The 14,332-nt window shown below is 41.5% G+C and overlaps 1 protein-coding gene across 1 annotated transcript; it reads left to right on the top strand.

Annotated features, from left to right (window-relative positions):
- Positions 1-416: 416 nt before the first annotated feature.
- On the top strand, positions 417-13,049 carry hpn (hepsin; the record flags this gene model as incomplete). Its single annotated transcript, XM_079276265.1, has 12 exons — positions 417-453; positions 8,846-8,953; positions 9,115-9,156; positions 9,399-9,528; positions 9,612-9,731; positions 9,844-9,884; positions 10,129-10,294; positions 10,391-10,581; positions 11,714-11,809; positions 12,105-12,247; positions 12,498-12,662; positions 13,005-13,049. The coding sequence occupies 12 exons, from the start codon at positions 417-419 to the stop codon at positions 13,047-13,049; spliced, it is 1,284 nt and encodes a 427-aa protein (XP_079132391.1).
- Positions 13,050-14,332: the final 1,283 nt, after the last annotated feature.

The following is a 14,332-nucleotide window of genomic DNA, read 5'->3' on the forward strand; positions in this document are numbered from 1 at the left end:
ACAACTGCTCTGAAACAAACCTGCGCATATCGATTAAGAATTGAAGTAATATGAAAGTGTAGTGCGTATGTGAAGTAGTATTATGAATCAGTGTTCTAGTTTGTGTCTAAACTAGTTTGTCCTCTCACTTTATACAACATAGGTTTTTCAAATCCCATTTAACTTGGTCTAACTGACTATCTTTATGATACATGTTTATTTATATAAAATCTAAGTGTTACCTACAATAGTGTGGTGTTTGTTTGTCACTTAAGACCCTCAATATTATATTACCAGGCAAAAGTGACTGGCAAGGCCACAGACCACCTGCCCTCAGGAGTCAAGGAGAGAAGGAAGGAAGGAAGGAAAAAAGGAGAGAAGGAAGGACGGAGACAGATCGTTGTCTATTGTCGGCCTCTGCTTCCTATTGTATACAGATGTATGCTGAGAAAGTTGGGACAGAGGGGAAGATGGGTGAGTGCACATAATACATACACTGTTGGCCATGCCGTCATTCTCACACACACACACACACACACACACACACACACACACACACACACACACACACACACACACACACACACACACACACACACACACACACATAAACATGCACAGATCAAAATGCTGTGCTGGTCATGCTGAAGCGCATGCTGCCTGTTTTCTGTATTTGGGACCAGACATCAGTCCACTCAACAGTTAACCATTAACTGGTTTGTTCAAAGCTGACAGGCTGTCTCTCTGATGTTCACTGGGTTTATTTTTGAAGTTTCTCCTCCAGCTTGAAAAACATAAACTTAGATTGGTAATGCTATTTTTCATGTCTGATACGATTTGTATAAATCATAACTCAAATAGAAATGTGAGGTGTTGATAACTGGGGCCAGAAGTAACCACTGACCTTTACTCCAAATTACACTTATTTGTAGCACATTATATTTACAGTAATGACAAATCTCTCTCGGCAGTCATAAACAAACAACTCACTGGAGCTCTCAATGAAGCTCTCCTACCCGATCCCATCAAACACACTCCCATCACCATCAGCGACTCACACATTTTAAAGGAAAGCCTTCACATCTGTCCTGTTACGTGGCACTAGCTGTAATGCAGTGTGTTTATGGCTCCTAATGAGTTTCCTGCTAATTAAATATGCTGTTATGGCAGTAAAGATAAGATTACTTGCTAAAGCTGACTGCTGCTAGAAAGCGCTTCTGTCATTGTGAACTGTGAAACTCAAATATATGTAGAGACAATAAATTAACTTTGTTTATACCCCACAGCCCTGCTAAACAAAAGTACACCTACCTTACATTGCTGGGACAAATCGAGTGCCAGTACGATGAAGCCAGTAGTCTCCCATTAAGTGAAGTCTTTAGTTGAAAACGGACAACAAATCTTCTGCTGTTCTCATCACCAGGTCTTCTTGTTGGGCTGTGACTTACGTTCTGTGTCTATACATGGTCAGCGTTGGGTTTGTAGTTGCTGTTGCCCGACTGAAGGGAGCCCATCCACCAGATGCAGTGATTCAGGCTGTGTCTTTGGTGTGTATAATTACAAGAGAAACAAAGTCCGGGCAAGGAGTGGCACACATGGTTTGGCTTATTTTGTGTGACTCTGCGCTCGGATTAGGTGGGACATGATCTATTTTGAGAAACAAGCTGTGTTTACCTTCAACATGACATGCATACAGTTCACATGTCTGAACATGTACAGAAACATAAATATGCACATTCACACACATTTGTACTGGGCAGGGTATAGTAATCAGACTTGTATTTACTACGCACTATCATTGTGTTTATTTTAACTTTTCTGTCATGACAACCACTACAACTATGAGTCACAGCTTCTGCTGTGTGTGAGAGAGAGGTTTTCTTCTGCTTCTGTATTGTTATATTCGCTTCATACTGCTGTAACCACACCTAGGTTAACTTAAGTCTATTCAGGAAGGAAATATATTAAAAAACATTTATTTTGAAAACCCTTTAAACCCCTGTCCTCATTGAAAGTGGAGTGAATGTATGTTGAATTTAGCTCAGCCCTGTTTTTGATGAACCAAATACACAACAATCTGTTCCTCCTGGTTTGACACTGACATGTCTACATGTCGGTGGACGAAGGATATCGCAGCAGAGGCTGACTGTACAGTGAGGTGTGGAGTGGATCAAGAGACATGGTGAACATCAACCTCGTATGTAAAAAAAACTGGCACATGGACCTTGAGTTTGGATTATTTTGTAAAACAACTCCTTTCAAGGTGAACAATGACATTTCATACCTAACTTTAAGCCAACACGAATGAGAAGTTGTAAAAGAGATTCTGATGAATTTATAACAGCCACTGAACTTGCATGTCAGATTCATCTCCTTGAAAACGGAGCAAACTTTGTGGCACAGTAGGAAGCACGAGAAAACACCACGAATAGCTCCAGAGAGAAATCGGACTTCTACCTTGTAACCATGACTTCCGTTGCCTTGCACGGCAGCTTTGTTTTGTGCGATCACATATCACACGAAAAATCCATCATTACAGGCTTCAAGTAATGCGTTAAGCCAGAGCACGGACCAATCAGCGTCCTCTGAGGAGCTGCTGGCAGCTATGGGCGGGGCTTAGGCGTGTGAGAAACGACACAGAAAAGCGGCTCCTAAAGAGGTTAGCGTAGATCAGGGGTGGGCAATTATTTTTCCCAAGGGGCCACATGAGAAACAGGGACTGTTGTGGAGGGCCGGACCAATAGACTGAACTCAATCCTGCTCAATATTATTCCACCTCTTTAATAAAAGCAGTATGTTGTATGGTTTTTATAAGCTGCGTGTGGTAAGAGTAAATGTCAGTGTAAATGTAGTAAATTTGTAATATTCATATATAACAGTAGAACACTCATGTTTTTGCAAAATTAGTACTTGTATTACTATAACTATTACTATACAAATTACCTCTTTCTGTTTCAGTTCAGTGCGAGAAATCTAGTCTTTGAACAAGTGCACTGAAATCAGGCTGAGTGTGTGAGGTGAGCTGTGAAGGACAGCTGACAGGTGATGTCAGTGAGAGAGGATCTGGATCTGGATTTGTTCAACTTCATCACAGAGAATGTTTGTTCACAGATGTAGGTAGATCCAAAGAGAACCAACATCTTCTGAGCATGCCTCCTCATGTGTTTAAAGTTCGCCTCTTTGAGAGAAGAATAAAACTCCAGCAGTGATACTGACTTAAAGTGCTCTGCCAGTACTGCATCAGACTGCAGGTCAATGAGTTGGAGCTGAACATCACTGGGAGCATTATCCCCACTGCACGTGAAGGGAGAAGAAATCATGTTTCACTCTCAACTGTTTTTAAGTTTTGAAATGGCCTTGAAAACTCACCATGCAGTGCCCCTAACATGGATGAGTACTTGTGGAGATGTTCAACTGATGGTGTGGCTTCTTTCAGGGTTTGCAGATGGGTGAGAGTGTTACCTGCATCTGGCTTGAAAGAAACTGCAACTTTGTCATGAAAGCCTTCACCAGGCTGCATGTCATGTGCAAAGAGGCCCTTGCCTTGCAGTTTGGTATTCAGATCAGTCATTAGTGCAGTCCAGTGGTGGGCCGTTAGGGCCAGCTAAGCCTTCTCTGCTGGACTAAACAGAATCACAAAGTTATAGCTATTTTATAATTTAATAATTTAATAACAATAAAGATTCAGCCCCTATTTCTCTATGCTATGCTAACCTGAGGACGCCGAACGTTCCGAACGGCGAACGTTTTGAACGTGGAACAACAACAAAAAACAGCTGGGGCCGAACGTTCCCGGCGTTCCGAAGGTTCCCGGTGTTCCGAACGTTCCCGGCATTCTGAATGTCCTTTTGAACCCGGAACAATAACAAAAAACAGCTGGGGCCGGCGTTCCGAATGTTTGGCGTTCCCAACGTTCCCGGCGTTCCCAACGTTCCCGACGTTCCCGGCGTTCCCAACGTTCCCGTCGTTCCCAACGTTTGGCGTTCCCAACGTTTGGCGTTCCCACCGTTCCCGGCGTTCAGTTTCAAGTAATGACTGGGTTACTTTCGGTGCTGCTTTAGTATTGATCATGTTTTGATATTTGAGTCATGTTGTGGATGATCAGATGGAGTCATGATGGTAGCAGTCGCCCAATTGCAGATTCAGCTTGAGCAAAACCTTTGCCTATTGTACAAATCAGGCCCATAGGAGTTACATTATATTAGAATGTAAATAAGTTACATTGTATAGAATGATTCAATTGAAGTTATTCCTTTTTTAAATGTTTTACACGAGTCATTAATCACTTTAAAAGAGTGATTATAGCTGATTTAACTTACAGACATGAGCTTGATCTTCTCATGTCACTCTCTTTATACAATGATATAAATTCATCCCCATTTTATTGATATCTTACGAAAAGTTACTCCTCATTTTTCGTGCGTTTTTCCTGCAAAAGTCCAGCAACATGAGTCTCTTTTTGGCTTGTTACATGCATACTGTCTTTTCAAAATAAACTTCCATCTTCACAGGAAACAACTAAGGTTTAGGCGATGAAACTACTTAGTTAGGTTTCGGAAAAGATCGTGGTTTGCGTTAAAATATCTGCCGAAGTGGCGTTGCTTAAGTACGGAAGTCACGTCACAAATAAATCAACATTGGCTTCTCGTTTCACACACTGCACAAACTGCGGCCTCCTGGAGGAAACACCAGTGTTTGTTTGACCCATCCACCTCTCCTCATCCCACCCGTCCTGTGTGGAATTCTACTCATGTAGTCGCCCGCTAGCTATAGCATGTAGCATCCTGGGCATCACTGGGAATCAAAACACCGCGGCTTTGAGAGCACTTGTTTGCAATTGTGCATTAACGTGATTAACCAATGATTTAACTTGCAAGCTAGCACCACTGATTCACCAAACCTGCTTGCTTGCAGTCTGTGTTCCACCACAGTCCCCGACGCTGCTCTCATGATTCATTTTTTTCTGAAGATAGATTTGATTTTGTAGCGAGTAACGAAGGTTTCAGGGGAAATGTATCGGTGTAAAAGTATCGGTTTTCTTTGCAAAATGTAGTGAAGTAAAAGTAACAGTCAACAGAAATATAAGTAGTAAAGTGAAGTACAGATATAAAAAAAAAAACGACTTAAGTACAGTAACGAAGTATTTCTACTTCGTTACTATACACCACTGCTAATTTCCCAATGACCTCCCGCGGGCCGGACGGCAACAGCTCGTACAATGCCCAGGTCTGGCGTAGATGCTGCAATAGCATCAGGATCTTCATTCTCTACTCGGGAAGACGTTACTCCACTATGTTTTTACAAAACAAATAGTTGTTTGCTGCTACATAATTGCTCTGAATGTTGAATACAGCTCCTTTAAGGAAAATAACGTATGTTGTGTAATATTTAATTTCAGATTAACGACATCATAGCAGAAAACTTGAACGTGACTTTTCATATTTTTCTCTTGATTTTGGTTTGAAGTCTGCAGCCACACATCTGGTACACAGCTGCTTCTTTTCACCCAACAGTGTAGTGCTCCAGCGGGAGGGTGTAATGCGTGCAGAATGAAGTGTGTCACTCCCATCAGGCCTGTGAATGAGTAAACACACAGTGAACCTTTTCCATCCTGCTGCTTCTGGCTGGTCACGTAACTCGTGGATGAGGATAGAAATAATCACCCAAAATAAAGATGTATGTATGTAACATTAAGTGATGATTCATTCGTACCTCTCGTGCCAGCTTTATTTACCACAGTGGCAACAAACCATGGCAACAAACTACCAGTCACGCTGTGGGGAAGCCCTAAATGTTCAGTGCTTTGTGGAATATGTGCCACTTTTAGCTGTTGATCTTTTTATTGTGCATACATTTAGCTTCAGTACATTTGTTGTTTACAAGCTTGAATAAAGTTTGAGATATATTCAACAGTATCATCACACAGTGTCTTCAAGAAACTTTGGTTAGTTTCTTCCTTTAATCTAGTTTTCAAGTTGCTGTTTTTTTTCTGAACGAATAGGCTGTAACTTGTGACTCGTCAGAGAAAAGTGTTGTAAATGATACGCAAGTGTCAGACATAGTTAGTAATTAGTAGAATTCTGGATAAAGTTAATGATGATATCCCATTTACAATACAATACAGCACCCACAGCTTATGGTGGGTGAATTATATCTGTTTTCAATTAACTATACAATAAACTTAATACAGTTTTACAACTCTGTCTCGCTGTGAAGAACTGTGTTTGAATCTTTGAAGATAACGCAAAACGTTATATTGTATTCACATTATTATAATAAAAGATATGCAGCATACCTACCTTTTACTACTGCAGTGTGCTCGCCATCGCATACTACCACAGTGATTTCAGGTAAATCCCTGACTCATAGCACACACATGCAGACACACGTACACTCAGGAGAAAGGTGGTCTCAGGTAGAAGTGGACACAATAGAGTGTTTGTTCTGCCCTGCAGTTTGATTGGGAAGTGCGCTGTGTTAGGGGAGAAGAGATCAGGAAGGAGAGAAGAAGAAAGACGTCTGGAAACAAGGGGGGTGGGCAGCTCCAGTGCAGGTGGAGTTGAGGTGTGTGGAGGAAAATGTTGGGGTATTTCCTGGAAAACACAATCTCAACAAATGAACAGGAGCCTGGAATGTCCCTCTGATAGTTTGTCCAGTGGCATTCATCAGATATGTTCACTGCTTTTTGTTTCTAATTTTTATATTTTTCTACCTCGGTTATCCTCATCTCTCTCTGACCTTTGGGCCCCCCATTGTTAATCAGAATTTAACAACCCAAGGAACAATAACACCATGATTACGCTGACTGGATGTTTGGAGGGGGACGAGAGGACAGGTACAGAGGGAGAGGAGGAGCAGACAGGAGGCATAAAGAGGGGAGGGGAGGAAGGAGAGGGATGGGTACAGAGGGAGGCAAGTAAAGTAGGGACATTTAAGGGAAATGCAGTCAAGGAGTAGATGGGGTTGTAGAGGGAGGGAGCAGATGTGAGGTGATAGCTTAGAAGGATGTTAAGGTCACTGGATGAGTAGGTCTATACCGCTATCGTGTTTCTTGATAACAACGTAGAAATTCTGCAACTGTGGGACCAAACAGTGTACATGGTTCTGTACAACACTGGTTCCTTGTCATTTCTTGAGGTGTTCACTGGCCCTCTAATGTCTAAAGAGGAACATTAAAAATGCCTCCTCACTAACTGATGTGGGTACTAATGTGGGGAGAGAAATGTTGGAAGGAGACAGTGGCAGGAAGGAAACCTGGCATGTAGAATGTTTCCTTTGATTCGATAGGAAACATTTATGTTCTTACAGTATCTCCAGTTGTTTCCTGGCACATTGATGGAAAGTATAACTATTACAGTCCTGAGTGTCCAACGCAGCGTAATGAACAGAAAACACTTAGTTACAGACACAGGCTCTAATATTATATTAAAGCACTTGACGAAGGGTTACATTTGCCCCCTCAGCATGGACACCTTATTTTTTTCCTTCAGCTATTACTGAAGACAAACAGACGAAAGTATTTATGAATTGAATAGAATTGACAGATACTTTCTCCCAGGTTCAATTTGTCACTTTTTACAGCAATCATAGCTGGAAACACAGGTGTAGTTAATCACATAGTGATGTCTGCATTAGGTTTACTAGGACCGGAGCTTTGCCATTACCCATGTGTGTTCATTGTCATGGCTTAAATATAGTGATGCTATCGTTAATGCTATTAGTGACACCTGTGTGCTGGGCGCTGTGACTTGTCTACCACTGATACCAGGAAATAATTCTACATTTTAGAGGCTCTCTACACAGGTGTAAATAACACAACTGATTATGACTGATCTCCATCAAGCTGCTTCAGCATGTGTATGCTAGCTCACTGTCACACTGGCATGGCTTACCACCGGGATACTTGTCAAGAGGTGTAACCTAGCCTCCAGCTTTTGTCTGCACTGTTGCTCTAACTTTGATGATGATGATGATGATGATGATGCTGATGATGACCGTGTTCTTATGTACATGGTTGTTACTAGGAAGGGAAATGAGCTGAGCTGTTTTTAATGATAAGGGATGTGCATGGCAGAGTGACAGTTCACCCAAAGAGAGGATTATCAATACTCTTTGCTCTTTTTTTGACGTTCTGCCTCACCATGACAGGTACAGGACAGGTGGAACTAATGAGATTAGTTCTGGCTCTGTACCATCTAAAGTGTCCTAGTAAGCCATGACAGTTAGCCAGCATGCTCTGTCCCAGGACCCTGGAGCTGACACACCAGAATGGATGCATTCATGTTAATAATCAAACTTTTGTTGTCTAATCTATTACATGTCTGCAATAAAAAAAACATGTATTCACTCTTAAGTTGTGTGTCAAGTTGACAAACTTGAGAAGAGGATAAAAGGGGCAGAAATGGAGACACACATGCTGTACATGCACACGGCACTATATCCTAGTTTAAAAGTTTGTTCTTGCTTTGTGGAGAAATGCTAGACTTTACACTATTGATCCAATCCGTGTCGTTTGTACTCTTCATTCTTTGCCAGGAAATGTGCAGCATGGCCCTGATACCGGTCATTTTGTTGTATGTTGTATGGCTAAAAAAAAGCCCAAATTAAATACAAGGACCTAGCCTCAACCTTTACCATGTATTATTTTGGCATATGTATATTTGTCAACAACAACACAGATAACGTTAGTTCACTGTTGTATTAGTTATTCTTTTGATTTCATCACCCAAGTCTTCTTCTTCTTCTCACCATTTTATACCAAACAACTCGATTTATCAAGAAAACAATCAATGAAAACACTCGTTAGTTGCAGCTCTAAATAAGTGTATGTGCACTCATTTCTATGTGTGTGTGTGTGTGTCTGCAGGGAACAGGGGAATCTCTCTGACCTGTGTATTGACCCCCTGCCGTGTGATCGGGGTGTGTGTGACACTGATGACCTTGGGAGCCATTGGAGCAGCCGTCTGGGCCGTAGGTCAGACCGCATGCTTTCACGCATACACATAGTCACACACATATGATGACCATAATAATCTGTTGTTTAAAAATATGGTGATTAGTCTGTCAGTATTTGCCATCATGTATTTATTGACTCAACATACAACGGACGTTTTCTTTGTTATTACCCTTCTGTAGTCACGTGTTGCACATACGATGAAGACACAGGGCTGTATGATGGTGAGTAAGAGAGGACAGGATTTCTGATAGGAAGCTGTCTGTCTGTCTGTCTGTCTGTCTGTCTGTCTGTCTGTCTGTCTGTCTGTTTGTCAAAACACAAACTTAACTGCAGTTAAAACACATATCATAAAAACGACACATGATCATCACAGTGAGAAAAGAAAAATAAATATCAAGTAATCAGGAGTGTGTGCTATTGTGCCAAGTGTGTTTAAACGGTAACCTCGTGTCATTCCCTGCAGTCCAGGTCAATTCTGCTGACCAACGTCTCAGAGTCTTTGACTCTGCCCAGAAGAGGTGGCGTCAGGTGTGCTCCTCCTCAGCCAATGAGCTGCTTGCTAGCATCAGCTGTGAAGAAGTGGGCTTCATCAGGTGAGATGTTATTGACCAGCATACCTCTGTGTTTTCATGCAGCATAGTGTGACACAGCACTGAAGTGTGTGCGTCTGTTTCAGCGTGGTGAATTACTCCGTCTCGTCAGTACCAGACGCCAGTGGAGACGGCGGGGACTTCTTCTGTGTCCGACCGCAAGAGCTCAGCTATGGCAAGAAAATCAAAGACTCGTTGTTCCCATGGTAACAAACACCTGTCTCACAGCAGGCTAACCTTCTACCACGCTGTCCTCTTTTCTTTCGCTTGTCTCCTCGGTGGACAGGCTGTTGCTGACTCTGTCTGTCTTTGTTTCAGTGACTGTGAGAGCAGGGAGGTGCTCACACTGTTGTGTCAAGGTAAGATGTGAGCTCAGATCTGCACTCAGACATCCACCGCTCATCTTTCACAATATGCTGGGATTATCATCCTGCAATACACCTTGATAGAAGTGCCTCTCTGTCATTGTTCTCTCCTTCTTTCTGCCTATCTCACGCTCACTTACTTTGCTTTTTTTTTTGTCCTGTCTTTGATATTAAATGTTGAATTCTCTCACCTGCAGTTTACCCAGACAGTAAAGGCTCTCCTCTCTCTCCTCGGCAGACTGTGGCAGGCGTAGTTTTGCAGCAGACCGTATAGTCGGCGGTGTGGATGCCAGGCAGGGCAGTTGGCCTTGGCAGGTCAGATTGGAGTACGACGGAGTTCATCAGTGTGGAGGAACCATCATCTCAAACCGCTGGATCGTCTCAGCAGCTCACTGCTTCAGAGAGTCAGTAATCCAGCCGGATTTTATACAGGAATCATATTTCATTTTAAAGCACATTGTGGACAAATTCAATATATATATATTTTTATTTCATTCTAGACGATATCGCTCTGTGAATCGCTGGCGTGTGCAGCTGGGCTCCCTCTACAGTAAACCAATCAATGCCAACGTGGTGGAGGTGAACACCATTGTTTACCACAGCAGCTACCTGCCCTTTGTAGATGCTAGCATTGATGACAACAGCAGGGACATCGCTGTGCTGGCCCTCACCCAGCCCCTCACTTTCAACGGTAGGCCACACTGAGGCGTACACACCTGTTCATGAGCCACACTCATCGACACACCTGAACATTTGAATGCATGATGACAATGATTAGAGATGAGCAAGAATGACAAAGACCGGGAGAGAACCAGATCGACACAGAGAGTCAGTCATTATAGTCACTTGCCTGCTTTATGTCTCCTGTTTCCCAGATTGGAGTCAGCAGGACAAAAGTTCTTTTATCCAACATAGTTCCTCTCATGTCTGAAGCTCTCTTTGTAATTAAATATCACTTTGATAGGGAGAAAGGTACAGTAAACGCATACAAGACTCACCTTTCTGTGTGTGTGTGTGTGTGTGTGGGAGACTTGCACTGGCATTATAGGTCTGAGAGAGATAGAGGCTAGCTTTGTGTTACAGTGCATGTCACAGCTCTGCACATTTTAAACAGTCCAGCAAGTTAAGCTTAAGTAAAATAAGTAAATGCAAATATACTATATTAACATTGTCTGTACTAACAAATAAGATGAAGGAAATGATGAAGACCCATGCTGAGATATGGACGTACAGTAGAGGAACAAGTCAGTGGCTCAAGTTTATGAAATGTAAATGAAACAGTAAATTTACAGCCCAATTGGAAAACCCGTTTTTAGATAATTGCCATTGATGTTGATTAATAACACGACCTACCTTGAAGAAGAAGAAGAAGAAGAAACTTGAAGTAGAAGCTGTTGAAGCAATGTTTAAGTAGGTCACCTCTGACATCTAGTGTTGGGCTTTCATAATTACAACCACAACATGACAAGTAAAGGATACTCTCAAGTTAAATGGCTCTCTGTACAGTGCACTGTTTCAGTGCTGTTGATACAGCAATAGAAAAACATGTGGTGTGTAGCTTTATGAAGCAAAGATGTCACATATTATATATTAAGACAGTAGCTGACAAAAAAAAGCTGAAAAATCAACATAACTGAGATCTACATTTTCAGATCATTAATACGGTACATGGTAAGAATGATGGTTCTTGGCCATTTATTTACAATATCTCACCACTTCTTGTCTCCTTTGGATGATTGTGCGCGTGTGTGTTTGATGGTGTTATTACATGTGTTTTACTTGCATCTTAATACATATGTTTGAATACATACATGTATGTGTAGAATACATCCAGCCTAGTTGCCTGCCAGCCTACGGTCAGAGACTGATAGACGGACAGATGGGAACAGTAACCGGCTGGGGAAATGTAGGTTACTATGGTGAGTCGTCTGCGTTTCAGCTGTACTGTAATACACTGCAGAACATTTGACGTTGGATGACATTATTTGCAATCCTTGTATCAACATAAATAACATGTGCTATCATAACAAACAACACCAGTGTACGCTTTGATCTACATAAATACATAAGGTGAGAGTAGAAGAGTAGAGTAATAAAGTCTTGATGATTTTAATTTTTACAAGGACCCATTGCAATTTATACTTCGTTTTAGATATACCCCGCCCCCCCCTCCAAAGTATTGTACAAGCAATGTTTTTGCTTTCTCACATGCAGGTATTCTAGCAGATATTCTCCAGGAAGCGAACGTCCCCATCATCAGTGACGCTGTCTGCAACGCTCCTGACTACTATGACAATCAGATCACCACCAGTATGTTCTGTGCTGGTTATGAGAAAGGAGGCACTGACGCCTGTCAGGTCAGAGTGTGACTGTGTTTTTGCATGCTGGTGCATAAAGGCTTTGGGGTTTCTTGGGGGCTGCATGCTTTGATATGTCCTCATATGTGGGTCTGCTTTGTTTAATCTGATGCTTGTTTTGTGACGATGATCTGAAATCTTGTGTGTGCCCGATGCGAATACCTGGTTGTTCGATTATCTTACTTGCTTGAATCTCTGTCAATGCTCTGTTATGATGTGTGTGAGGTGCTAAAATTCTCTGTGGTTTCAGGGAGACAGCGGCGGGCCTTTTGTGGCAGAGGACTGCCTGTCCAAGACCAGGCGGTATCGTCTGCTGGGCGTGGTGAGCTGGGGAATAGGCTGTGCCATGGCCAAGAAACCTGGCGTCTACACCAGAATTTCCCGATTTCTGCCCTGGATATCTACGGCCATGAGGGTGAGAACCTGGACTCTTATTTTATTGCTATTGTGACACTGTTTATATTCAATTGTGTTGTCACAACGCTGACACTAACTGCCACTAACTACAGAAACAGAACAGTAACTGCCATTCAAGTTATCTATAAATCACTGAACAAGGAAGTTTTTCTTCACACACACAAAACATGTAATTCTTAATCCAAATTAAGGAAACGTGCCACCACCAAATACACACACGTTTACGTTACATGCATGCTTCAAGATTGGTGTTGAAGTTTTAGTCATCTACATCTTTAAATGTCTTCTCGTGACATTACAGATGTGCTTAACAGCTCCTGCTCTCATTTCTCCCCTCCAGAACTATCACAACTCACCGGGCCTTCACAAAATGGCGCGGACATGAGATTCCTGCTCCCATGTTTCCACTTTTTCTACTCTTGGATGACAACATTAAAAGACCTGGACGACAGGGGGAAGTTGGACGGAGGGATGAAAGTCTGTCACGGTTCCAGATTCTCCTTCTTACCTAAAGCTTTTTTTATATATATTTAGGATTAACTTCTTCCTGAACTTTCCCACATTGTTAAATGCCCACCAAGACCATGCTCCTTAATAGATACCAGGTATCTAAAACACACAGACAGAGCTCTTAAAGAAACATGATGTTTTAAACAGATCAGCAAAGAGTTGTTGAAGTTGACTAACATTGTTCTCATGAAGTAAAATATTGATAAATTGCAAAAGAGAGATAATATAAAATTCCCTTTACTGGATTTAAGATACCAGTTTTGTAATATAAAATTAGATGAAGTCAAGTTAGAAATAACCACTATAACTTGTGAGCTAAACAGCAATATGTTGAATTGAGACGTACAAAAGCTCAGGTTCATCTTGAGAATTGTTGATGAAATTACAGGGATTCATACAATAAGACACTTAATTCCTTTAGAGGTTTTAACTTGTTCCACATGAGTCACTTTCTCCAGTGCCAGACGTCCTGCTGCCAGCGTGCACAGCAAGCTACAATGAGTGCAGACGGCACTGTTGATTTGGAATAAAGATCAGTCAAGATCTTGTACTTTTACATTGTGCAACACTCAGACACAGGCACACACACACACACACACACAGTACATCTAAAATGTCAGTAATGTATGAGTAATGCCAATGAGCAGCTAAAACATTTCCTGGTGAGCTTTATTTTGTAAAATCACATTACACAAACTTTTCACATCGTAAGAATCTAATTTTATTTGTAACTTTTACTTGTGGGATCTTTTTATGTACTTTTGTATGAAAAATAATTATTCATTCAAGGTCCATCTTTATCAAATCCCCACATGAACTGGTGAAGATGACGCTTGTATTGAAATCAGTATTTTTGTTATCGCCTTGTAAATATTAGTCAATGTCTTGTTTGTGTAGATGTTTATTTGAGACATCTTACAGATGTCTTCATGATCCACAGATCTTAAAGCCAAGAGTGCAATAACAACCTAAATCATGTTCTCAGAAAATATTTCTTTTACCACACCACTTATTGATTACCAGATTTAAAATGCTGACGATGTCCCATGATATTAACTGTATACTCATGATCTTCCATGACCAATGTATAGTATTTCATACTAAAACTCCCTCTCTGCTCCTCGAGTCATATTCAGCATAAACCACAACAAAGCGATA

This window comes from Melanostigma gelatinosum (assembly GCF_949748355.1).
Source record: "Melanostigma gelatinosum genome assembly, chromosome: 9".
Lineage (NCBI taxonomy): Eukaryota > Metazoa > Chordata > Actinopteri > Perciformes > Zoarcidae > Melanostigma > Melanostigma gelatinosum.